At 47.0% G+C, this 27,224-nt stretch overlaps 2 protein-coding genes across 3 annotated transcripts in view; one reads left to right on the top strand and one right to left on the bottom strand.

Moving 5' to 3' along the window:
- Positions 1-684: 684 nt before the first annotated feature.
- On the bottom strand, positions 685-7,585 carry ZFYVE19 (zinc finger FYVE-type containing 19). The gene is made up of 11 exons (XM_019935304.3): positions 7,410-7,585; positions 6,047-6,168; positions 5,822-5,875; positions 5,319-5,437; positions 5,077-5,222; positions 4,620-4,728; positions 2,379-2,588; positions 1,867-1,946; positions 1,457-1,555; positions 1,194-1,321; positions 685-1,111 (listed from the first exon to the last, which is right to left on the bottom strand). The coding sequence occupies exons 1-11, from the start codon at positions 7,461-7,463 to the stop codon at positions 1,033-1,035; spliced, it is 1,200 nt and encodes a 399-aa protein (XP_019790863.2). The 5' UTR covers positions 7,464-7,585; the 3' UTR covers positions 685-1,032.
- A 177-nt stretch (positions 7,586-7,762) lies between these two features.
- The window catches only part of DNAJC17 (DnaJ heat shock protein family (Hsp40) member C17), a 38,566-nt gene continuing 19,104 nt past the window's right edge, over positions 7,763-27,224 (top strand). For both annotated transcript variants that reach the window (XM_033851484.2, XM_033851483.2), the window contains exon 1: positions 7,763-7,915. In XM_033851484.2, the coding sequence (XP_033707375.1) occupies positions 7,838-7,915 (78 nt within the window). In that variant the 5' untranslated portion in view covers positions 7,763-7,837. The remainder of the gene's footprint in view (positions 7,916-27,224) is intronic.

Below are 27,224 nucleotides of genomic sequence, written 5' to 3'. Positions count from 1 at the left end.
CAAGGCCTGGAGGCCAAGCAGAAGGCACCTGGCTAAGAGACACAGCATCCTGACATCACCAATAGGAACCCAAGTGGCAAAGACCCATAGTAGAGGTAACAGGAAAAAAACCAGCTGGGTTTGGGGGCCTCAGGGAAAGCTAAACCCTCTTCCCTCACTAAATGATTCAGGAGACCTCAGGCTGAGGACTCTTTCTTGAACCAGCTCCAAGCCAGAGGCAGAAAGAGAAAAAGCAGGGGCTAAGCAGAGGGGTGTAAAGGGTATAGGCTCAGAGGCCAGGAATCAGGTCAGAAGGAAGTTGGTGGGGACAGACACTGGGTCTGAATGGCATGTGGGTTGGGACAGGAGCCCTGGAGGTGGCATCCTTTAGGAGTAAGGCAGGAAGCAGGGTATGCATTCACTGCTTGTGCATGCAGTGTTTGAGTATGGTGGGGCCTGGGGGCTAAGCTGGGCTGCCCAGAGCAGGATGCACAGTTCAGTTCAGTTCAGTAGTATGAATATTCATGCCTACTGCGTATGAGGCCACCAGGATGGGTGGGACTGTTCCTGCCTGCAGAAGCTTGCAGGATGGCTCAAGCCTTTTCCTCACTCTACAGGACTGGACTTACAGCCTACTCTGCTCTTGCCACCTCTCCAAGGCCTAGGCTCAGGGCCCACAGGGTTCTATAGATAAAAGATGCTGGGTCCAATGAATCAACATACTTTATTAAATGCTCTAAGTGCCAGTAGAGGGCCCTGGACCCTTGAGCAAGTTTCAGGACTCCTCCCTGGATTCAGGCTGGTCTTTCCCATCATGCCTCTCACTCCTAGTCCAGACTTCAATGCTGGAGGCTCCAGACTTCTGCCTTCCCTCTGGCTCCTCCAGTCATCGTCTCCAATGGAGAATCCTTCCTCCTTCCAGGGACGGAGGCTCAGGAAAGGGCGCATTCATAAGCAGTCTAGCCTGACATGTTCTCCCATCAGATGCCCTGGAGGGCACCTCAGCTTGTGTGACTCCTGTTGGATGGCCTTTCCGGGAGGACCAGGGTTCCCTCAGTGCTCTCGGCTTTTATGCTGGGGGTGGTAGGCAGATGTCTGGTGCTCTTTAAGTTCAAAGGCATCATGGCCTTCCCTGTGGAGCATAGATAGAGGTCAGGGATCACAGGTGGCCCCGCAACTCTCCCAGCCCCAAAGAACATTCCACCTGCACCCACCGGAAGCAGCGGACACAGTAGAGGTCTCCGTCACAGCTAGCACAGCGCAGGGTGGCATCCTCATTGCAGATGCAGCACCAGGGGAGCTCCTCTTCCTCAGCCTCAGGCCTGGCGGCCACGGCCTGAACCTTTGGAGACCAGGGAGGAATGGGGGACATAAGGTACCCGATGGGGTCTGGGAGGGCGGCTGGAGGAACAGTCAGCCAGGCAGGGAGGGAGGCTGTGGTGGCGGCCCGGGGGTCTGCGTCTGGGGTTTTCCTCACCTCAGGCTCTGCCCTGCAGGATTGGGCTTGGGGTCGGAGAGCTGGCTCTGCAGGGATGTTAAAGCCACTTGCCTCATCCAGGGCAGCTTCTTCAGTGAGCTGTGGACAGGGCGAAGAGGTACAGTTCCCCACTCCAGGCAGCCCCGCCAACACACAGTATTTCTGCGCTCTGTGGCCTGAGCTCTCAACCAATCTTCCTTTATGTTGTCCGTGGCTGCTGTTACCCCATCTCAAGGGCCCAGGGGCAGGTCTGTGTCACAGGGGCACGGGGGCCCAGCTAGAACAGGAGCTGCACAGTGACTAGCCATCGAGCCCCAGAGCGGAGGCAGAGTGAATGGGGTCAGGTGGGTGGTGGGGCAGTGTGGCAGGGACAGGACAAGGGGTGGTCGGGTGGGTAAGGCGGGGCCGACCTGCTGAAGGACTCTCTGGATGGCTGTCTCCTCATCCTCTTCGTCATCACTGTCTGGAAGGCGGTAGTCCTGTAGGGTCACTTGAAGAGGGAGAGACGGGAGCAGGGGAAGAGAAGTGAGGTTGAGAGCTCACCTGAGTGGCTGTACTTCTGCCCCCAGCAGAGGTTTGGTTTCCAGTGGCACGTGTTCCAGAACTGAGCAGCCTTTGCAGCCACTCTGATCAGACCCTGCCCCACCATGCTGGGCTGGAGGGCATGAACAGAAGGCTCCGTACCTGAAGGGACCCAGGGTCCCCTGCCCCCTGATGGCTGCCACTTGTTCCTCATCCACTGCTTTGCCCCAGCACCTTCCTCGTGGTTCTGGGTGGAGCTCGATAGACCCCTGGGCACAGGGACCCCCAGCCCCTGACTCAGCCTGGCAGGGAGTACAGCCACTGTGCAGTTTGGCCTGAGGGTGAGAGTGGGGAGGACTGCCCAGTGGACATGAATGAGTGGCTGCTCCCCAGCCTCTACCTCTATCGGGGTCGCGTCCCTGCAGCACGGCCAGGCGCTTGGCGAGGGCCAGGATCCGCTCCTGCCTTGTGTTCTCCTCCCGAAGCGTGACTGCTGCCTCAGCCAGCAGCCTCCTCTTCTCCTCCTCCAGGGACCAGGTGGCCTGTCCCTTGCAGCTGGTGCTCTGGGCCCCTGGGTCCCCCTGGTTGAGGTCATTCTGGATAGAGGCGGCTGGAAAGAGTGATGCATTCAGGGAGGCAGACATTTCAGGATCTCTCATCAGAAACCACTGAGCCCGTTTCTCAACGTTTTAAAAAAAAACACAGATTGGGCTTCCCTGGTGGTGCAGTGGTTGAGAGTCCGCCTGCCGATGGCAGGGGACACGGGTTCGTGTCCCGGTCTGGGAAGATCCCACATGCCGCGGAGCGGCTGGGCCCATGCGCCATGGCTGCTGAGCCTGCACGTCCGGAGCCTGTGCTCCGCAACGGGAGAGGCCACAACAGTGAGAGGCCCGCGCACCGAAAAAAAAAAAAAAACCCACAGATTATCAGCTTTTTGTTCAACAATAGCTCCTGTGGTTTATATTACAAATAAAATTAGTATTTCCTCCATTATCCCAAATGTAAAAAACTAGTAATCTTAGACATTTCTTTTTCAATTATATCCATCCCACCCACCTGATATTTTAACATGCTGCCCTTAGGGTGGGTGCCCCATGGTATGAGAATCACTGCCCAAAAGGAGCAGGATATGGGGAGGTCAAGGTCCAGCCAGGCTCTCTGCCTTACAGGCTGGAATCAGCATTTCCAGGGAGCAGCGCAGAGAGGACATGAGGGAAGCTGAGGTCTTGAACGTCACTAGGCAGGAAGAATCTTACCAGAGTGGGTGTGGCTCTGACATGGTCCCCTTTAGCTCAGAGTTTCAGAGTAAGATGTTTGAAGTCAGACAGCTTTGGGTTCAAGTCCCAGCTTTGCTACTTAATAGCTGTGTGACCTTGGTCAAGTTCCTTAAGCTCACCAGGCCTCAGTTTCCTCATTTATCAAATACGGATAATAACAGTTATTATAGGATTACTGAGGATATTCAGTGAGATTGTATCTCTAAAGCAGGGTTTCTTAATCTTGGTTCTATTGACATTTTGGACAGGATACTGGCATACCTTGTTTTATTGAGCTTCAGTTTATTGCGCTTCACAGATACTGCCTTTTGTTTTTTGTTTTTTTTTACAAATTGAAGGTTTGTGGCAGCCCTATGTTGTCAGATGATGGTTAACAATTTTTAGCAATAAAATATTTTTAAATTAAGGTATGTATATTGTTTTTCTAAACATGCTATTGTACACTTAATAGACTACAGTATCGTGTACATAAGTTTTACACGCACCAGGAAACCAAAAAATTTGTGTGACTCACTTTATTGCAGTGGTATTCAACTGAACCCGCAATATCTCTGAGGCATGCCTGTAATTCTTTGTTGCGGGGTTGTCCTGTGTTATGTACGATGTTTAGCAGCATCCTTAGCCTCTGCTCACTAGATGCCAGTGGTACCCTATGAGTTGTGACACCCAAAAAGTCTGCAGACGTTGCCAAATGGGCCCTGGAGGGAAAATCATCCATGGTTGAGAACCACTGCTCTGAAGCTTTTGAACAGCAGTGTCCAAAAGAATTTTTTAAGATGATAGGATCATTCCATATCATGTCTGTATTTGTGCTGTCCAAGATTGTAGCCATGAGCCACTTGTGGCTACGGGGCACTTGAAATGTGGCTGGTACCACTGAGGAACTGACTCTTAAATTGTATTTAATTTCAACTAAATGTCAATAGCCTCTTCCTCCTGTTTAGCATCATCATCATCGTTGTAGAGAACATTCACTAAGCATTTACTATGAGCCAGGCAGGGTCCTAAGCACTACTGGATTAGCTCATTTCCTCCTCATGACTTCCTTGTGAGGTAGGTTTTACCACACATTCCTCCATTTTACAGATGAGGAAAGTGAGACTTAGGTCAAGTAACGTGCCGAGGGTCACACAGCTAGTAAGTGGTAGAAAAGGGAATCACTGTCTGAGCCTAAAGCCCACATGCTTATCCACTAGGCCTACACTGGCTCCCACTGGAGTAAACACTCAATAAATGGTAGCCTTTGTAATGTTGACTATTCTCTGATTGATGTTCACCTCCCAGAGCGTGGGCAGCAGAGCCTCTCCCACCTGGGGAAAGAGTCGGGGGGGCAGATCCCTGGGGGAGCTAGGTGGAGAAGATACCTGGGCCTCCTCGTTCCCAGCTCTCATCAATAGCCACCTCCGCTGCTAGCTCTGTCAGCAGATCCTGTGTCTGCTGGGCCTGGGTCCTGGTGTCTGGTGGCTGATGTGCCTGCTCAGAGGAGGGAACCTCAGTGGGGAGCAGCGTAGGCAGGAAGCCGCACCATAAGGCTCAGAACAGTTTTAGGTCAGGGGTGGGTGCTGAGGAGTTCCCAAAGCTCAGGGAAAGGGGACAATTCCAGAGCCCATGTAATCAAGTAGGTCTGGCAGTCCCCAGCAGGACCAAGAGGCCACTCTTTCCTGCCCCACCCAATCCTGCTGCCTGTCCCTGGTTCCTTGGTCTGGCAGCAGGCCTCAGGAGCAGGAGGTACTCCTGCAAAGTATCTAAGCATACACGTATCTGGGCTTCTACTGGGTCCTCGTCCCAGGGCCTCCATCCCTTCAAAGCCACAGCACTCACCAGCTGGGGGGTCTGAGAAGGTGGAACTCTGCCCTGCAGTGAAGCAAGCCGTGCCTCCATCTCCTGGGTGGAAGGGATGGAACCCTGGGGTGCATCCCTCAGTGCAACTAGCCTGGCTTCTATCTCCGCCTGCGAGGGCACTGACTCTGCAATTGGCATAGAGAAGCCTTGTAAGATCCAGAGGAATCCTAGTCCCACGAGCCCTGAATAGTGTCTTTTCCACCCTGTCTGCCCCCACTCACTGGGCTTGTTCTCCTGGCGGAGCCGTGCTAGGCGCTCAGCAATGACTTGGTCTTGCTGGGTCAGTCCATGGCTCTGGGGAGTGTTGGGCTTCTGCTTGGCTTCCAAGGCTGCCACATGCCTGGCGGGATATGAGATAGAGGCTCTTAAAGAATGCAGAAGGGAGGGGTGAAGGCACTCACTGTTTCCCATTCAAATCATTTCTAGGCAGCTAGGGAGGCCTCCAACAGACAATTTTCTGTGACGCTTGCTCATGTCACCCTGCAGCCCAACCCAGCTGACCGACGGGAGAGTCCAGATGAGAGGGCGAGGTCTGCCAAGAATCTTTTCTGGGGAAAGGACTGGTGAGCTGCTTTCTAAGCCCAAGAGGGCAGTCAGGAGCCTGAGAGGTAGATATTTTCCTGATCCTGTGCTCATTTGATCTGTAGGCTGGGAAGAGACTCCTACCCTATGGCTCCCTTGTCCTTTCCCCATCCCCATTTGTCTCTGTCCCTTCAGCACTTACTTCTTATAGTTCTGAGGTGGTGACCACTTGGAGGCATTGGCAGGAGCAGATCCTCTATAGAGAAGAAATCTGGTGTCAGAAGTCACCTGCCATCTGCCTATGAGTGTCCCCCACCCCAAACACTTCCTGGGCTGACCTCTAGACATAGAGCACAAGGCTGTGAGGCCTGGCCATCTGCCTGCTGCCATGCTTGGCTGAACCCTCGACCATATATTGGCTTCTCACCTGGTCAGAACCTCATGGCACTGCTTGCAGACTTTCTGTTGGGTGTTTCCAGCCCGGGGAACCGCTGCACTGAAGCTAAGACAGCCGGAACAGAAGGCCCGGCCACAGTTCTTACAGCCGTACTACAAGAAACATGAAGCAAGGGGTCTACCTCTCACCTGCCCCTGCAGGCTCCTCCCTGGGACTCTCCAAACACACACAGAGAGCAGACACTGGAGTTGTGACCAGCTGCTGGGAGGAGGATGAGGAGTGGGGCCCCTAAGGACTGGGGAGAGACAGGGGTGGAGGGTAAAGCGATTCCTCAGTCTCCAGTATTCTATTCAAATCTCGAAAGCTTCATGCAAAATTGCCAGGCTTTCTACTCTGTCTTCAATTCCCTGACACTGGAGTGTAAAAGACAAATAGGCAAAGCCCCATGCTTCAGGTCACTGACTCTTCAAAAAGGAGAAACAGTGCAGAGCCCATGCCTTCTCTGCTCTAGCAGAGATGAAAGGAGGCTGGACTCAGAATGGGATGGTAACAGTAGCAGCCTCCATCTGTTAAGCATTTACTGTGTGCCAGGCACTAAACTCAGTACTTAACTTTCATCACCTGATTTAATCCTCACAATTTATACACACTATCTTACTTATTCCTGATGACCACCATTATTATTCCTATTTTAAACGGGATCAGAGAGGTTACACGACTTCCCCAAACCAAGGTCACCCCATGAATGACAGGAGAGCTCAAATTTGGATCCTGACCACTTTGATTCCAAAACCCAGGTTTCTGAGTGCTACATGGATCTGCTTCCCTACCTGCTATTCATTCATCCTATCTGGTTCCTATCTCCTGGTCACAACTGAGGCTGAGGAAGCCTGCAGTTTACCAGGGAAACTTGGCAGGTCTGGCCTGAGGACAAGTGAGACTTTGCCATGGTGCCCTGGGGCAGGAGAAAGGGCAGTAATCTAACTCAAGAAACCGCGGAAGGGCTTGCTGGTGACGGTTTCAGAGCAGAGAGAGCAAAGGGCATGGTGTGATGGAGAGTAGGCTGTGGAGAAGCAGGGTGGAGGGAAGGAAACAGCCGGATCCTACACTTGGCAGACAGAAAAGCCTAGATTTCCCAAAATGACAGGAGCCCAATTTACAGTTTATGGGGAACTCTCACCTCCAGGACCTCACTGGACCCTCACACCAACCCCGAAAGCGAGGGAGTGTTAGCCCCACTTTATAGAAATGGAAACTGAGGCTCAGTGACTTCATCAAAACCACACACCTGGAGAGGGCCCGTAAAAACAAGCCTGCGGACTGCAAGTCCTGTGCATTTCCCACTACTCCGCGTCCTCCCTAGCCCTCTAGCCCCCGGGGAGAGAAGACTCGCCTCCTTCTTGAAGAGGGTGAACTTGACAGCGCAGCCGTAGCACCTATTCTCCATCGTGGTTGCCGGCGCGGCGCGGCAAGGTCGGCGGAGCTGAGCTCCTGCGGCTCATATCCAGGACCCCGTGCACCCTCACCCAGCCCCGCCGTTACTCTCCACGCCCACTCGCGCGGGCCAACCAAGGCCTCCGACAGGAGAATCACTACGGTCACCTCAACCCAAGAGCACAAGCGGCGGACGCGAGGGCTGTTGGGAGTCGTAGTTCATTCACTAGTGCCCGCTTCCCTCAGAGGCAGTCAAGCCTAGTTCAGATCACGACATTTCCCAGGAGGCTAAGCGCCTTCCTCAGGCTTGGGGTCGATAGTCCCCGGGACTCCCCATACGCTTAGGCTCTTGGGAGTTGTGGTACTAATCCAGTCAGGGTTGGAACCATGGCGGTGACCAAGGAGCTCTTACAGATGGACCTGTACGCGTTATTAGGTATCGAGGAGAAGGCGACGGACAAAGAGGTGAGAACTGGGGCGAGGAGGGCCGATCCCGAGCGACCTGGCGTGCTTTCCCGTCTTGGCGCCTCGCCCGAGGCTGGCACCATCAGCTTTCCACGTTCGGCCGGGCCCTGAGTGGGGAGCGAGGGGCGGCCCGACGGCCTCAGGTGGGTTCCCAGACCTTTCCTGAATGGTCTGAGGGCCTCACGAGGAAGAGGGGGCACGAGAGGGAGGCTCCTAGCGCGGGGAACTGTACTGTGCTCTCCCCGTGACCCTTGTCTAGAAGGGGCCGCGGGTGAGTCTGTGAGACAACCCTAGCCTACTTCCTGCGCCTGCGCAGTGTCAGCCTTCGATTCCGCTTCTATCTAAACTGTGGCAGGGGGAGCTTCATTGTCTCTCTCTTGCTGGCTGATTTAACTCTGCTTAGAGCCTAGGGCGGAAGAAAGGCCAGGTCTCAAGGCTCCTCCATTCCTTTTTCATACCCTCCGTTGGCAGTGTGACCTATGACTCTGCCACCTCTATTTTCTTTTTACATCCCCTTTGACTCTTTTCAAGTAGCAGATGCTCAGGTGTTGCCCTCTCACCATGTGCTAGTGGGCCAAAAGCAGGAGGATCAGAAGGATAAGGCAGATGACCTAGAGTTTCACGGGAAGGCGTTGATAGATGTGTCAGGGAGTGGGACACTGATCAAGCTGTAATTAAGATTTATGTTACTTTCTCCTGGATTATGGTGGTAGCTGTAGCAGTGTAAGAAGGGGAGGCAGATAAGTCACCAGATGGAAATTAATGCCTGCAGATGCCCCTGTACCTCCAGGCTGCTCTGCTCATCGGCAGAGCTTGTGAGAAGAGGAAGCTCTGGGGCAGAAAAGCAGGGAGACCCATAGGGCCCTTGAGGAGGGATACTGTCAGCCTGTACAGAACTGTTCCCTGCAGCTGCAGCTGAAATCAGAAGTGGGCCATGGGGATGTATACACAGCACCAAAAGCATCTGTTACACCTATCTCATAAGTCTTAAATTTTCACTATTAATAATGCCTAACACCTATATAATACTTACTATGTGCTGGACACTATTCTAAGTGTTCTACATTTGTAAATTGTTTAATTAGTACTTCGTTAATAGTGAGAAATTACTTTGGACACTTCACACCAGATCTAGCCAGTGTGTTGGAACCTCGAAGTTGAGAACTCCTGAGGAAGGCAATTAAGAGCCACTGATGTATATATTAATCAGAGAAGTGACATAATCAGATTTTTTTTTTTTTTTTTTTTTTTGTATGCGGGCCTCTCACTACTGTGGCCTCTCCCGTTGCGGAGCACAGGCTCCGGACGCACAGGCTCAGCGGCCATGGCTCACGGGCCCCGCCGCTCCGCGGCACGTGGGATCCTCCCGGACCGGGGCACGAACCCGCGTCCCCTGCATAGGCAGGCGGACTCTCAACCACTGCGCCACCAGGGAAGCCCGACATAATCAGATTTTAAAGAAAATATTCAACATCAGTGTGCAGAAAGGACACAAGTAGGGGATGGATAGAGGAGCTGCCACTAGGGGGTCAGGTGGGGCTGTTGTCTAGGCAAGAGGCCAAGGTCTAAGCAGCACAGTGAGGTTGGGATTCAGTTTTCACTCAGGTGAGATAAGGGATAGGTGAGAAGACTTTTTTTTTAAAAGATTTTTGAAATATTTATTTATTTATTTTGGCAGCGTTGGGTCTTTTGAGTTGTGGTGGCATGCGAGGTCTTCATTGAGGCGTGTGGGATCTTTCTTTGAGGCGCGTGGGCTTTCTCTCTAGTTGTGGTGTGCGGGTTTTCTCTCTAGTTGTGGCGCGCGGGCTTTCTCTCTAGTTGTGGTGTTCAGGTTTTCTCTCTCTAGTTGTGGTGCGTGGGGTCCAGAGCGCATGGGCTCTGTAGTTGCAACTTGTTGAGGTGTGCGAGCTCAGTAGTCGTGATGTGCGGGCTTTGCTGCTCTGCGGCATATGGGATCTCAGTTCCCTGACCAGGGGTCGAACCCACGTCCCTTGCATTGGAAGGCGGATTTTTTACCACTGGACCACCAGGGAAGTCCCGTGGAATCATTCTTGATACCTCCCTATCCTCTCACTCTTGCATCTAGTCCATCACCAGGTCCTAATGAATTCACTTCTCAAATAATCTCCAAACCTGTTCATTAATCTCCATCTCCACCACCACCGCTCCAGCCCAAATGCCCATCAACTTCCATCTGAATGATTAGAGTGGCCTGCCAACTCATTTCCCTGCTTCCAGTCTATTCTATTCCACTCTGTTGCACTCCTCCAATTTGTTCTACTCACGGAAAATGGAATAATCTTGGTGCTCCTTTAAAACCCTATTGCACTTTTAATAAAACATGCAATAGAATTTCTTACCCCTTCTTACATGCTTTTCCCTCTGCCGAGAACACTCTTTCTCCCCTTCTGTTAACCTGGGTTACTTTTACTTGGCTTTCAGAACTCAGCTTAAATGGCACTTCCTCAGAGAGGCCTTGCCTATTGTACTTTCATAGCAGCCACTTCTCCTTTCCAGCACTTATATCAGTTTGCAAGCATATATTCATTTGTGTGATTATTTATCTCATGCCTTACTCCCCTCTGTACTCTTAGCTCTGAGGAGCAGGTCTGGTCCATTCACTTCTGTAGCATCCCCTTCCTGGTGACTGGCACAGAGTAGGCTCTCAATAAATATTTGTTGAATGAAGGAAGTAGCAGCTAAGAGCCCACTGGAACAACTTGGCTTGAGAATCAGGAGATCTGGGGCCTCATTCAGAGCCTGACTTTCCTCAAATGTAAAACGAGGGAGTTGGGCAAACTATGACTTCAGGGGTCAAATGGCCCATGACCTGGTTTTTAATGAGCCATGAGCCGAGAATGGTTTTTCATGTTAAAACGATTGTAAAAAAACAACCACAACTCAACAACAAAAAACCGAATAACTCAATTAAAAAATAGGCAAAGGACTTGAATAGACATTTCTTCAAAGAACATATATAAATGACCAATAAATACATGAAAAGATGTTCAGTACCACTGGTCATTAGATAAATGCAAATGAAAACCACAGTGAGATACCACTTCATACTCATTAGGATGGCTATTAAAGAAAAACAAAAACAGAAAGTTACTAGTGTTGGTGAGGATGTGGAGAAATTAGAACCCTTGTACATTGCTTGTGGTGCAGCTGCTGTGGAAAACAGTATGACAATTCCTCAAAAAATTAAACATAGAATTACAATATGATCCAGCAATTTCACTTCTGGGTATATACCCAAAAGAAATGAACTCAAACAGATATTTGTTTTTTATTTATTTTATTTACTTTAGGCTGTGTTGGGTCTTCATTGCTGCACACGGGCTTTCTCTAGTTGTGGAGAGCGGGGGCTACTCTTTGCTGCGGTGTGTGGACTTCTCACCGCGGTGGCTTCTCTTGTTGCAGAGCACGGGCTCTAGGCACGCAGGCTCAGTAGTTGTGGTTCGCAGGCTCTGGAGCACAGGCTCAGTAGTTGTGGCGCATGGGCTTAGTTGCTCTGCGGCATGTGGGATCTTCCCGGGCCAGGGATCAAACCTGTGTCCCCTGCATTGGCAAGCGAATTCTTAACCACTGCACCACCAGGGAAGTCCCTCAAACATATTTGTACACCCATGTTCATAGTGGCATAATTCACAATAGCCAAAAGGTGGGAGCAGCCAAAGTGGCCATCAACAAATGAATGGTTAAACAAAATGTGGTATATACATACAATGGAATATTATTCATCCTTGAAAAGGAAGGACATTCTGACACATGCTACAATATGGATGAAACTTGAGGGTATGATGTTGAGTGAAATAAGCTAGTCACAAATGGACAAATATTATATGGTTCCTCTTGTACAAGATTCCTAAGAGTAGTCAGATTCACAAAGTAGAATGGTAGTTTCCGGGGGCAGGAGAGTGAGTGTGGAATGAGGAGTTAGTGTTTAAATGGTACAGAGTTTCAGCTTTACAAGATGAAAAAAGTCCTGGAGACTTACGGTGGTAATGGTTGCACAATATTAATGTACTTAATGTCATAGAACTATACACTTAAAAACGGTTAAAATGGTAACTTTTATGTTAATATATATTTTATTTTATATATGTTTTACAATAAAAACAACCAACCAAAACAGAATAAAAACAAAGAAGAACATATGTCACGGGAATTTAGAGAGTCAGCAAGTCCCAAAGGTAGATGTTTTTGTTCCCCATCCAGCCCTAAGGGAGACGGGTGGGGCAAGGTATCATTTTCTTGTAGGAAAGCTTTGAGTTGAGGACCCAGGTTTGGTGTGGAAGTTCTCCGGGGGAGAGGATAACGCCCCAGGAATCCAGTCTCCTCCTAGAATCTCAGGCAGTAAGCCCCAGGTTCTTATGTGCTAATGCACATGTGCCTGTGTGCGCGTATGTGCGCACAGACACAGGACAGGGCCGGGCCCTAGAGCCTGCCAAGATGAAGAGTAGGTCATGGATTAATGCCACTTGCAAACCTTGAAGAGATTCTGAATTAATCTCAGGGATTATTTAGGTGACTGCAATGGCCTTCTAATCCTTTTCCTAGTTCTGTTCTTGCCCCCTTGAGCCTCTTCGCACAGCAGCCGGAGTGAGCCTTTAGATGGTAAATCAGATTGTGTTACCTCTGCTCCCAGCTCCCCAGGGGCTTCTCATCAGTGTTAGAATGAAGCCTGAAGGCCCTCCCTGGCCCTTGGGGCCCTCAATGCCTCTCTTGCATGTTCCCTACCACTCTTCCCTTGCTCTCCGGGCTCCAGCCACATCAGTCCTATAATTTTTTTTTAATTGTGGTGAAATATACATAACATGAAATTTTCCATTTAAACATTTTTTTTAGTGTACAATTCAGTGGCATTAAGTATATTTACATTGATATGCAACCATCACCACTATCCATCTCCAGAACTTTTCCATCATCCCAAACTGAAGTTCCATAACTTTAAACGTTAACTCCCTATTCTCTTCTCCCCTCAGCCCCTGGTAACTACTATTTTACCTTTCTTCTCTATGAACTTGACTATTTTATGTACCTCATACAACATGCAAATATATAGTATTTGTTTTTTTATATCTGGCTTATTTCACTTAATGTAATGTTTTCAGGTTTCATCCATTTTGTTGAATGGATCAGAATTTCCTTTCTTTTTAAGGCTGAATAATATTTCACCATATGTATATACACATTCTGTTTCTCTCTTCATCTTTTGATGGACATTTGGGTTGTTTCAACCTTTTAGTTGTTGTGAATGGTGCTATTAGGAACATGAGTGTATGAATATCTGTTCGAGTCCTGCTTTCAGTTCTTTTGGGTATGTATCCCACAGTGTAATTGCTGTATCATTAAAATTCTATGTTTAATGTTTTGAGGAACTGCCTGCCATACTGCCTTCCACAGCAGCTGCACCATCGCACATTTCTACAACAAATGCTCAGTCGTTCCAGTTTCTCCACATTCTTCCCACCACTTGTTGTTTTCGGTGTTTTGGATAATAACCATCCTAATGGATATGAAAGAGGCCTCCAGTGATATTTTTTCAAACTCACCTAACACATTACTGCTTCATGGCCTTTACATTTGCTAGTCCTTCTGTTTAGAACATCTCTTTCCTGGTAGTTGTATATCTCACTCCCACACCTTATTCAGATTTCCATTCAAGTATCACCCCCTACCCTCTCAAAGGCTTTCAGAAGTCGTACATCTAATTACTACACGTTGTATTACATGCCCATTTGCTTACCAGTGGTCTCCCCCATTAGAATGTAAAAAATCCAGGAAGGAAGAGGCTTACTCTTTTATGTTTACTGCTATGTGTCTAGCACCTAGAACAATGCCTGGCCCTTGATAGGTGTTCAGTCAATCCTTGTTGAATGATTGAATATGTATTATTACTTTCTTATGCAGTCATACTTTGTGGCAAAGTGAAATTACTAGACCAATCAAATATATTTACCAAAAGTAAATGTATTTAAAAGCTTTTTCAAAATTGTCTTTCAGAAAAGTGGTGCCATCTTATACTCCCACTGGGTAGGCAGGAGATCACCCCATCTCTCAGCTGGCAGTTCCCATCCTGGCTCTCGAAAACAGCATGCTGTGTGCCTGGTGCCTTGTGCGCGCGTGCGCACACACACACACACACACACACACACACACACAGCAGGTCCCACAGTTCATTAAATGAACTTTACAGTGTTCTCCCTGCCTCTTTTGTTTTTCTCTTTCTTCATCTGTGTTTTCGAGGAGGGTAGAAACATTTCCCACAAACACCATTCGATTCCACAAACTTTTAAGTGCCTACCTACTGTGTGCCTGTCGCAGAGCCTGGTGCTAGGGATACAAATGTGAAGAGAGCAGTTCCTGGAGGGTCACCCCATCGTGTCTGTTTCCAGCCTCTCTGTCTCTTGCTTTTGTGGTCCATCATTTTGAAATGCAGAGGTCAAAGTTGATAATTCTAGAAGGTGATGCTTTCTAATCAGATGGTGATTTCCTAGAGAGTGTAACTCATGTAGAAAATGACAACTTTTATAACTAATCTTAACAAGTAAGGCCAAGAGTCGTTGTTTGTTACATCTACCGTGTGTTGAGAATGGATGGAAATCATAATACAGAGCCTTGAGCAATGTTGGGAATTCTAAATGTGCGTTTATAATCATCTTTGTACTTATCACCAGTGACAGTTAAGAAAGTGGACTTTAGAGGCAGTCTGACTGGATATTGGCTCCATGACTTACCTAGTTTGTGACCTTGAGCAAATATTTAACCTCTGTGTGCCTTGGCTTCCATGTCTGCGAAATGGGAACGGTGGCAGTCCCTCTTCGCCGGCCTTGTTATGAGGCTCAGTCCAGGCAAAACACTTGGCAAGGCACTTGGCACAGACTCACTACAAGTTCCCTCATGCTGTTTTCATTGTTGCTCCACCTTCCTTACACTGTAAGTGCTAATGTCCAATGCACATCTCCCAAACTCATGTCTAAGTTTATCCTCCACTCCTCACACCTTCTCACTCATTCCAGTCCTGATAGACCAGTGCTGATTCACCTCACACTACACCAGTGATTCTCAACCAAGGCAGTGGTCAGGGTAGAAAGGCGGTGGGACATCAGGTAGAACAAAATTGAGGATCAGCAGAGTTCACTATTCAGTTCAAATCTACAAATGAATGGAGTATGTCACCATGGACAAGGGACTGTGTAGGCATGGTGGGACTTCAGAGCTGAAGAAGACATCACTTCTGCTTTCTGACAGCTCACACAATATAGTAAAGAATGAATTCTGAGGTAGAGTGAAAGAGGTGGAATAAAAGTATATAAGGAAAATGCTGTCAGAATAAAGAGGAAGACAAGATTCATATGATTGGCAGGATCATGGAAGACTTCCCCTGAGGAGGTGTTTTTGTGCAAGACCTTGAGAAGAGAAAAGAATATATCACAGCAGGGTTAAAAGGGATCATCATGGTCATTTACTTTCTTCATTTTATAGACAGGAGCATGGAGATCCAAAGAGGCTATGGAACTTGCTGAGATCACCCAGTGAGTGAGTGTTGGGTCAGACTGGAGCCCCGGTTTAATATTCCTTCCACTGCTCTGCAGTTGACACGTGAATTTCTCTCCTGTCTGTAGCAGCCTTGCCTTTCATTTGAAGCCCTTTGAAGGGTACATAACTCACTGTATCTTGGCAGGTATTACTTGGTGAAGCTTGAAAATGCATTTTTTTTTTTTGTTTGTTTGTTTTTGTTTTTGTTTTTTGTTTTTTGCGGTACGCGGGCCTCTCACTGTTGTGGCCTCTCCCGTTGCAGAGCACAGGCTCCAGACGCGCAGGGTCAGTGGCCATGGCTCACGGGCCCAGCCGCTCCGCAGCATGTGGGATCTTCCCGGGCCGGGGCACGAACCCGTGTCCCCTGCATCGGCAGGCGGACTCTCAACCACTGCGCCACCAGGGAAGCCCTGAAAATGCATTTTGATCAACTGTTTGAAGACTGAAGTTTTTTTTTTTTGTTTTGTTTTTGAAGACTGAAGTTTTAAATGTATTTACCAGGAAAACTACCATGGAAACTTAATTTTCACCTTTTCAGTTTATATTTTATTATTGCTTTAAGGAAAAGGCTGTTTTACCTGTTTGTTAGCTAATAACTTTATTTATTTTTTAAAGGGAACTTTATTTTTATTTATTTATTTTATTTATTTTTGGCTGCGTTGTGTCTCTGTTGCTGTGTGGGCTTTCTCTAGTTGTGGCCAGCGGGGGCTACTCTTCATTGCGGTGCGTGGGCTTCTCACTGGAGTGGCTTCTCTTGTTGCAGAGCACAGGCTCTAGGCACGCGGACTTCAGTAGTTGTGGCTTGTGGGCTCTAGAGCGCAGGCTCAGTAGTTGTGGTGCATAGGCTTAGTTGCTGCACGGCATGTGGTATCTTCCCGGACCAGGGCACGAACCCGTGTCCCCTGCGTCGGGAGGCGGACTCTCAACCACTGCGCCACCAGCGAAGCCCGGCAGGAGGATTCTTAACCACTGTGCTCCCACCAGGGAAGCCCTAATACCTTTATTTAAATCACTTATTTCTGTTATACCCTAGAATGTGATACATTGACATTGTTTCTTACAGATTTAAAAGGAATAAGTTTTTGGGCTTCCCTGGTGGTGCAGTGGTTGAGAGTCCGCGTGCTGATGCGGGGGACGCGGGTTCGTGCCCTGGTCCGGGAAGACCACACGCCAAAGAGTGGCTGGACCCGTGAGCCATGGCCGCTGAGCCTGTGCGTCCGGAGCCTGTGCTCCGCAACGGGAGAGGCCACAACAGCGAGAGGCCCTCGTACAGCAAAAAAAAAAAAAAAAAAAAAGGGAATAAGTTTTTGAGGACAGAGGACTTGAAGGAATGGCATGAAGGGGTAGAAGTCAAAGTGCCTGGCATGACAAGGAATAGGACATTGCCTAGGGTCTGTTGAGGGTGTGGCAGGAGTTGAATCTGAAAAATGTGGTATCTCTGGGCCTGTAGGCCCTAGGGTGGTTGGACTTGATTCTGTGGGCATCTGGGGGCCATTTCTGGATTTGAGGTGAGCCTGACTCAGTCCACTGTCTCCAGTGGGAGCCTTTCTCAAAGCCTCTTACCTCCAGACCAGGCACTGAGGCCTCAGGGTTGGGCAGTGAGCCTGGTTTCACTTGACAGCTGTCGTTCATTCACCAAGGGCCTGACCAGCGCTGTGTGGGACCAGGAGCCAGGCCTCCAAGTCCTCTCTGTACCTCTCTGATGGTTAACTCATTCCTGGGTTTGTCTGTCTGGCTGAAACTCTGAATTTTTGAAGTTCCTTGGCTGCCTGTTAAGTCAAAAGGAATGATTCATTTGTGTTTGTAAGCTGTAAGCTATTCATTAGCATTCAAGATAATACCTCATATTTACATGACACCAAAGTGCTTTCACATAAATTATCTCATTTGATGTGATCTTCAAAGCCTGTGAGGACTTCCCTGGTGGTGCAGTGGTTAAGAATCCTCCTACCAGTGCAGGGCACATGGGTTCGAGCCCGGTCCGGGAAGATCCCACATGCCACGGAGCAGCTAAGCCCGGGCACCACAACTACTGAGCTGGCACTCTAGAGCCTGCTCGCCACAACTACTGAGCCTGCGTGCTGCAACTACTGAAGCCCACGCACCTAGAGCCTTGCTTCTCTGCAGCAAGAGAAGCCACCACAATGAGAAGCCCATGCACTGCAACGAAGAGTAGCCCCCGCTCACCACAGCTAGAGAAAGGCCACATGCAGCAACAAAGACCCATCCTAGCCAAAAATAAATAAATAAATAAAATATTTAAAAAAAAAAAAGAATACATAAGAATCTAGGGCTTCTCTGGTGGCGCAGTGGTTGAGAGTCCGCCTGCCGATGCAGGCGACACGGGTTCGTGCCCTGGTCCGGGCAGATCCCACATGCCGCGGAGCGGCTAGGCCCGTGAGCCATGGCTGCTGAGCCTGCACGTCCAGAGCCTATGCTCCGCAACGGGAGAGGCCACAACAATGAGAGGCCCGCGTACCGCAAAAAAAAAAGAAAAAAAAGCATCTGTAACTTAAAAAAAAAAAAGAAACAAGAGTGTGGGGCTTCCCTGGTGGCGCAGTGGTTAAGAATCCGCCTGCCAATGCAGGGGACATGGGTTCCAGCCCTGGTCTGGGAAGATTCCACATGCTGTGGAGCAGCTAAGTCCATGTGCCACAACTACTGAGCCTGCGCTCTAGAGCCTGTGAGCCACAACTACTGACCCCGTGTGCCACAACTACTGAAGCCCACACACCTAGAGCCCGTGCTCCGCAGCAATAGCAGCCACCACAGTGAGAAGCCCACGCACCACAACAAAGAGTAGACCCCGCTCGCCGCAACTAGAGAAAGCCTGTGCGCAGCAACGAAGACCCAGCACAGCCAAAAATAAATAAATTAATTTAAAAAAAAACAAGAGTGTGAGGTACGCAAGGACTATTAGCTCCAATTTATAGATGAGAAGACTGACACTGACAGAGTTTGATTTGCCCAGCATAAGGTGGCTAGTAAATGCAGAGCGCCTGCCCAAACCTGCATTTTCTACTCCTATTTCAGAGCTGTTTTCCATGACTCACACCTCAGGAGCAATTAGGGTAACAAGATATGGGTCTGTGGGCCCCAGAAAGCCTTGTGTTCCCATCTGTGACACAGATAGAGATTTGACTCTGTGGGTAAAGCTGCACGACCTGGGTGAGCTCAAAGGGTATTATGCCGACCCGGACAACTTGAGGAAGTATGTTAAAATTTGTGTTAAAACTACCACAGTGGAGTTTTCATTTCAGCTAAGGTAGAATTCAAAATATTCTCCATTTGCATAGCTGCTTTCCCTATTTTTGCTGTTCCTGAATACTGTTATTTGGTTATTATTATTTTTCTCTAAATTGACTCACTTGTTTTTACTAATATAATTTGTTTATAAAGGAAACCAGTGTGTTAAGGGGAAAAAAGAATGAGATGTAGGGAGTACCAGGGCCCAGAGAGAAAGAGTTCTGCACCTGGGCAGAGGAGAGTGGCTTTGGGGGTAGGGACCCAGGTCTCCAGGGGTTAAGAGTGACAGCAGGCTGTGGGGAGAGGTGAGGGGCCGCCAGACCCAGGGTATCTGACAGATCTGAGGGGTGGGAATCTCCAACCTGATAGAAGAATGCAGGTGAGGATTTTGGAGTCTGAGCATGATGTAAGCCTGCTTAGGGTAAGGGTGGGAGGGAGAGGCGGGGCCTGAGAGAAGGGGACATTGGAGGAGGAGGAGGGCTGTAGACTGTGCGCCAGGTGGATAGCTGGCTTGGGGAAGTGGACTGAGAAGGAGGGCAGGGAAGGGGTTGAGGCCCAGGAAGGGATACTGGGAGTGCTAAAGGGGGACCCAGAGGTGAGAGCCCGAGGGGTACGAGGACCAGAAGAGTGACCTCAGAGATGGGCTGGGGATCCAGATCCTTTAGGGTGCATAGGGGCAACATATGGGGAGAAGCAGCCCAGGCCCTGTGCATGATCTCAGTTGGTTCAGGCTGCACAGGTCACTGTCCTGAGTCTGGACTGTGGGCCGTGGTTAGCAGACTACAAGAGATGTTGGTGTGAGGTCCGGGTGTCCCCAGCATCTCGTTACCACCAGCAGGCCCACATTTTGGGAATGTTGAACTAAGGGTGCTGGTCTGAGGTGTGGCTGGCACCCTGCTTGCTCAGAGCCTTTGGAGCAGTCTGGTTTCCGCAGGAATTTGGGAATTTCTATGTAGTGCTGTTGCAGTGTGGACCACAGGCTGTAAGGAATGAAAGTGGCCAATCTTTTAGGCAGAGGGGACTTCCAGGTAAGTGCCTAGAGCTCTGTGGTTTACTTCCTGCCTATGACATCAGGCAGTCACATAACCTCTGGTGTTGTGGCTAGTACAGGGTTGGGGAACTGTCTGCCTCCCCCAGGCTTAGGGAACTGTCTGCCTCCCCCAGGCTTAGGGAGAAATTACTGCCCAGGCCTAGATTACTGACTGTTCCCATGCCTGGAACTGGGCCTGTAATGGCTTCCTAGCTGATTCACTGGCATGGTTTGTTCATTCAGTACCTGTTGTCACATAGAGTGACCTCCCTGTGTGCCCTCCGTATCTGAGTCTGACCTATGAGTCTGGCTTTTGAGAACTGGGCTTAATTACTTGTACTGCTTACTTGGCTCCAAGTTTTATTATAAGAAAGGATAGCAGCCTTTTAAAAAATAATGATCTCTTCTATGTAGGGCACTTTTCTTTTAAGTTTAATGATGGCTATTTTATATTTATTGGACCCCTTAGTGCTTGGCTTTTTTGTGTGAGTCAGGAGTTCATTCCTTATAAGAGGTGAAACTGAAGGCAGGTGGATTGTCAGAGGCCCTGTTGTGTGCCTGGCGCCAAGCAGTGGAGATGGCGGGAGACCCAGCTCCAGGCTCCTTTCCCTGCTCTGGGCTCAGGTTGCTGTGAGTGGCGAAATCAGTTATGGAGCCCCGGGAAGGGCTGAGTGGGTGGCTGCTAATTCATGACTCATTATTCCCCTCTGTGATGTGGGCTCTGGGGGGATAATATTTAGTTCCCACTGCAGTTCTCTTATCAGTCTGCGGTAGTGATTTCTTCCCTTTTCCAGGCTTAGTTTCTCAAAAGGAAGTGTTAGCAGGTAGAAGGGGAAATTATGAAATAGTGTGGGAAGGTCTCCTAGGGTTGGGATAGCACCCACTTCCTTCTGCTCTTCAGTAGGCCTGAAGTAATTGACATAGTTGAGGCTTCCTAATTGTGTTTGGTTGAGAACAAATGGACATGTGCCCCTTTCATTCAATAGATATTTACTGTGTGCCTACTGAGTACCAGGTGCTGTCCAGTGCACAGTTCTGGCCCCTGGGGATAGGCAAAACTCCCTGCCCCCTAAAGCACATTCCCTTTATTCGTAAGAACCCCCATAATTTCCTGTACCTGTGTGCCCTCATTTGAGGCACAATCATAACCAGTTTATCTGTTTTTCCAGACCATACCAGAAAAGAAACAGCAGATTATAAGCACTTCCAGAGACAGGCTGGCATCTGGCACAGTCTAGTAGAGGCTGACTGGGGAGGAGATAGAGAAACTATAAAAAGAGTAGAATTTAAGATCATTACCACCTAAGGAAGCGTAGGGAAAGCCTGACTCTGCCCTCAGTAGCATCTGAACATGTACTGTTCAGTAGTTTCTGTTCTGAATGATGATCCTGAGATATGGAAGACAGATTAAATTCAAGTAGTGTCCTAGGATGGGGAAAGGGAGTAATATTTTAGAAAGACATCAGGAGGAAGACCACACTTCTACAAATTGGAGTTTAAAGTCCTCGTGGAGCTTATGTTCATCTGAGATCTCTGTTATTCTGGGGCTGAGCCTTGGAGACAGCCTGGTCCTCTGAAAAACCATAGTCTGGGCAGGGGGCATTGGGTGAGAGGCCCCTCAACTGTCACCTAGCTCTTTTCTGTGAACTCTCAGGAAATGCAAATGAATGTTTCCAAGTGCTAGGGAAACCTGGGGATTTAGGAGAAACCTATAGGTAAGGAAGGAAAACTGCAAGTGTTAAGACAATTCAGTAGCTTTTGGCACCTTCCAGTGGCTGCTTCAACCTTACCTAGGTGTCCCAGCACTTGCAGACTCGGTTTCATAGAGGAGCTGCCAACCCGAATGCCTGGGATTAGATGGTCCTGTCTTTCTCTCACATCATTACATGTAGGGGCCTACTGTTTCTTTGTTCTTTTGAAAGTTCCTCTTCCTTCCCAACTTATCATAGTTAAGAAAAATATTGTTGCATCTTTTTGCCCTGAATCCAGCCTCTTGAGCTGCTAGCTAATAAGGTAGAATATTTCGTAATAAACAATATCAACACGGAAGCTTTTCAAAGGCCTGCTGTAGGAGAGTTGTGTTTACATGATGAGAAATTCTTCAGGCACCAGTCACTCCAGGAGGGCTGGGCAAAGCTGGAAGTCTTATTTGTAACACAAAACACCAAACTCCAGGCCAACCGGTTCAAAGTCAGAACTGGCCTTCGAGGCTAAAACCTAGCAGTGGGCTTTGCCCAGGGCAGGCTTAGCAGCTAACCATAGTAATAACTAGTGAATCAGGACAGACACACTTGGCCAGCATTCTTAGGCCAGCTGGGTTTTGGTTCATGGCCACTCTGGAAGATCTCAGGCTACTTACCCGTACCCCCTACACTTTGAATGAGAGTAGTTCAGAGCCCCTGGGGGCTAACCAAGGATAGAATTTTAGAACTGCCCCCAGCAGACCTGAAACCAGCCTTGTTGTACACCTCAAGAATTCATACTGGACTCACCTGGGCCCATTGTGGACCCATGTCCATCCCTGGAGTTCCTGTCAGGTTGGCATTGTCCTGGGCTGGTGTCACAATTTACCTCCCTCTCAGGAGTGGATAAACAAGAGGTTTGGACCTTATATTGAGTGCCTGGTTTTTGTTAGGTACTTCACATGGGTTATTTTCTTTAATCCTCACAACAGCCCCATGTGTATGGGATACTTCCCACACTTCGTAGTTGAAGAACCTAAGGCTGAGTGAGATCCAGTAATTTGCCCAAGGTCACGCTAGTAGTATGCGGAAGATTCAAAATTTGAAAACACGTTAGACTCCAGAGCCTTCTTTCTTTCCGTGAACCATGCTACTTCCTAGCTTAGAATAGTTGAAAGAAGCTCAACATCCCTGGTTTTTTGCTTTTTGTTTTTTTATTTTTAAAAATAAATTTATTATTTATTTTTGGCTGTGTTGGGTCTTTGTTGCCGCACACAGGCTTTCTTTAGTTGGCGCAAGCGGGGTCTACTCTTCGTTGTGGTGTACGGGCTCCTCATTTCTGTGGCATCTCTTGTTGCAGAGCATGGGCTCTAGGTGCTGGGGCTTCAGTAGTTGTGGCACGCGGGCTTCAGTAGCTGTGGCTCATGGGCCCTAGAGCACAGGCTCAGTAGTTGTGGCGCACGAGCTTAGTTGCTCCACGGCATGTTGGGCTCTTCCCGGACCAGGACTCGAACCCATGTCCCCTGCATTGGCAGGCGGATTCTTAACCACTGCGCCACCAGGGAAGTCCCCTGTTTTTCTAGATATAATTGACATATAACATATTAGTTTCAGGTATACAACATAATGATTCGATATGTTTGATGTATATATTGTGAAATGATGAGCATAATAAGTCTAAGTAAATTACACCCATCACTGTTCATAGTTAAAATTTGTTTTTTCTTGTGATAAGAACTTTTAAGATCTACTCTCTTAGTAACTTTCAAATAAACAGTACAGTATTAAGTGTAGTTGCCATGCTGTACATTACATCCCTATGGCTTATATATTTCATAACTGGGAGTCTGTACATTTTGACATTTTGCTCCCCCCACCCTCCCCCAACTGCCTGCCTCTAGCAACCACCAATCTGTTCTCTGTATCTATGAGTTGTTACTTGTTTGTTTGTTTTTTAGATTCCACATGTAAATAAGATCATATGATATTTGTCTTTCTCTGTCTGACTCATTTCACTCAGCATAATGCCCTCAAGTTCCATCCATATTGTCTAATGGAAAGATTTCCTTTTTTATGGCTGAATGAGTATATCTGTCTATCTGTGTGTATATGTGTGTGTGTGTGTGTGTGTATGTATATGTATAATCTCACATCTTCTTTATCCATTCACCCATCAGTAGACACTTAGGTTGTTTCCATGTCTTGGCTACTGTAAATAATGCTGCATTGAACATGGGGGTGCATTATATTTTCAAGTTAGTGTTTTCATTTCTTTTGGATAAATACCCAGAAGTGGAATTGCTGGATCATTTGGTAGTTCTGTTTTTTATTTTAAAATATTTATTTATTTATTTATTTATTTAGGCCATGCCGTGCGGCTTGTGGGATCTTAATTCCATGACCAGGGATCCATCCAGGCCTTTGGCAGTGAAGGTTCAGAGTTCTAACCACTGGACTGTCAGGGAATTCCCAGTAGTTCTATTTTTAATTTTTTGAGGAATCTCTATACAGTTTTTCATAGTGGCTGCACTAATAGTGCACGTGAGTTCCCTGTTCTCCACATCCTTACCAACACTTACTCTTGTCTTTTTGGTAAGGTAGTATCTTGTTGTGATTTTGATTTGCATTTGCCTGATGGATAGTGATGTTGAGCACCTTTTCATGTACCTGTTGGCCATCTGTATATCTTCTTTGGAAAAATGTCTGTTCAGATCCTCTGCCCATTTATTAATCAGATTGGGTTTTTTGTTGTTTGTTTGTTTGTAGGTTGTTTTTTGTTTTTGGGGTTTTTTGTTTGTTTGTTTGCTATTGAATTGTATGAGTTCTTTCTATATTTTGGATATTAACTCCTTATCAGATATATGATTTGCAAATATTTACTCCCATTCCATAGTTTGCCTTTTCATTTTGTTGATGGTTTCCTTTGCTGTGCAGAAGCTTTTTAGTTTGATGTAGTCCCACTTGTTTATTTTTTGCATTTGTTGCTTTTGCTCTCAAATCCAAAAAAAAAAAAATCATTGCCAGGACCAATGTTAAGGAGCTTACGCCCTATGTTTTCTTTTTGGAGTTTTATAATTTCAGGTGTTACTTTCAAGTCTTTAATCCATTTTGAGTTAATTTTTGTGTATGGGTAAGATAGCAATCCAGTTTCATTCTTTTGCATGTGGCAAAATGCAAAATGGGGAATGCAATTTCCCCAACACCATTTTTTATTTTTTAAAATTTTATTGGGGAAAATTTTTTTATTGGAGTATAGCTGATTTACAATGTTTGTTAGTTTCAGGTGTACAGGAAAGTGATTCAGTTATACATATACATATATTCATTCTTCTTCAGATTCTTTACCCATGTAGGTTATTACAGAATACTGAGTAGAGTTCCCTGTGCTATACAGTAGGTCCTTGTTGGTTATCTGTTTTATATACAGCAGTGTGTGTATGTTAATCCCAAGCTCCTAATTTATCCCTCCCCTCCCCGCAACACCATTTATTGAAGAGACTGTTCTTTTCCCATTGCATATTCTTGGCTTCTTTGTCCTTTCCCCATTACATAGTCTTGGCTCCTTTGTTGTAAATTAATTGACTGTATATGTGGGTTTATTTCTGGGCTGTTCTGTTCCATTGATCAAGGTGTCTGTTTCTATGCCAATACCATACAGTTTTGATTACTGTAACTTCGTAAATAGTTTGAAATCAGGACATATGATGCCTCTAGCTTTGTTCTTCTTTCTCAAGATTGCTTTGCCTATTTGGGGTCTTTTGTGGGTCCATACAAATTTTAGGATTTTTTTTTTTTCCTGTGAAAATGCCATTGGAATTTTGATAGGGATTGCATTGAATCCATAGATTGCTTTGGGTAGTAAAGACATTTAAACAATATTAATTCTTCCACACCATGAGCATGGAATATCTTTCCTCTTATTTGGTCTTCTTCAACTTCTTTAATCATTGTCTTTTTGTTTTCAGTGTACAGATCTTTCACCTCCTTGGCTAAATTTATTTTTAGGTATTTTATTCTTTTTGATGAAATTGTAAATGGGATTGTTTTCTTAATTTCTCTTTCTGATCATCCATTGTTAGTGCCTAGAAATGCACTATGTGTATTGATTTTGTATCCTGCCACTTTACTGAATTCTTTGATTCTAACATTTTTTTTGGTGGACTCTTTAGGGTTTTCTATATATATAATATGTCATCTGCAAATAATGACAGCTTTACTTCTTCCTTTTTGATTTGGATGCCTTTTATTTCTTTTCCTTGCCTAATTGCTCTGGCTAGGACTTCCAGTACTATGGTGAATGAAAGAGGGTAGAGTAGGCATCCTTGTCTTGTTCCTGATTCTTAGAGGCAAAGCTTTCAGCTTTTCACCATGAAGCATGATATTAGCTGTGGAATTGTCATATATGGCCTTTATTAAGTTGAAGTATATTCCCTCTATACCCACTTTGTGGAGAGTTTTTATAAATGTATGTTGAATTTTGTCAAATGCCTTTCTGCATCTCTTGAGATGATCATAAGATGTTTATCTTTCATTTTGTTAATATAGTGTTTCACATTAATTGATTTGTGGATGTTGAACTATCCTTGCATCCCTAGAATAAATCCCACTTGATCATTATGTATGATCCTTTAATGTACATATTATTGTTTAATTCTGTTTGCTAATATTTTGTTGACAATTTTTGCATCAGTGTTCATCATGGGTGTTGGCCTATAATTTTCTTTTCTTGTGGCATCCTTGTCTGGTTTTGGTATCAGGGCAATAATGCTGGCCTTGCAAAGATAGTTTGGAAATGTGTCCTCCTCTTCTATTCTTTGCAAGAGTGAGAAGGATTAGTATTAATTCTTCTTTATTTTTTTTTTAACTTTTAAAAATTTATTTAAACAAAATTTTTTTAAATTTTAGGCTGTGTTCGGTCTTCATTGCTGTGCGCAGGCTTTCTTTAGTTGTGGTGAGTGGGGGCTACTCTTCATTGCAGTGTGCGGGCTTCTCATTGAGGTAGCTTCTCTTGTGGAACATGGGCTCTAGGCACACAGACTTCAGTAGTTGTGGCATACGGGCTCAGTAGTTGTGGCTCGCGGGCTCTAGAGTGCAGGCTCAGTAGTTGTGGTGCACGGGCTTAGCTGCTTTCATTGATCTTTCTTTGAACCATTGGTTGTTTGGTAGCATGTTGTTTAATCTCCACATATTTGAATTTTCCAGTTCCCTTCTTGATTTCTGGTTTCATGCCATTGTGGTCAGAAAAGGTGCTCAATATGATTTCAGTCTTCTTAAATTTATTAACTTGTTTTGTGGCCTAATATATGATCTGTCCTGCAGAATGTTCCATGTGTGCTTAAGAAGAATGTGTATTCTGTTGCTTTTTTTTTCTTTTAATTTATTTATTTTATTTATTTATTTTTGACTGCATTGGGTCTTTGTTGCTGTGTGCAGGCTTCCTCTAGTTGCAGCGAGTGGGGGCTACTCTGTTGCGGTGCATGGGCTTCTCATTGCAGTGACTTCTCTTGTTGCACAGCACGGGCTCTAGGCATGCAGGTTTCAGTAGTTGTAGCATGCAGGCTCAGTAGTTTTGGCTCACGCGCTCTAGAGTGCAGGCTCAGTAGTTGTGGCGCATGGGCTTATTTGCTCCGTGGCACGTGGGATCTTCCCGGACCAGGGCTCAATCCTGTGTCCCCTGCATTGACAGGTGGATTCTTAACCACTATGCCACCAGGGAAGCCCCTATTCTGTTGCTTTTGGGTGGAGTGTTATATATATAGTCTGTTAAGTCCATCTGAACTAATGTGTCATTTAAGGCCGATGTTTC

The sequence above is a fragment of the Tursiops truncatus genome, chromosome 2, assembly GCF_011762595.2.
Source record: "Tursiops truncatus isolate mTurTru1 chromosome 2, mTurTru1.mat.Y, whole genome shotgun sequence".
NCBI classification, from domain to species: Eukaryota; Metazoa; Chordata; class Mammalia; order Artiodactyla; family Delphinidae; genus Tursiops; species Tursiops truncatus.
The sequence above is the reverse complement of the archived record's forward strand: the minus strand, read 5'-3'. Positions and strand labels throughout refer to the sequence as shown.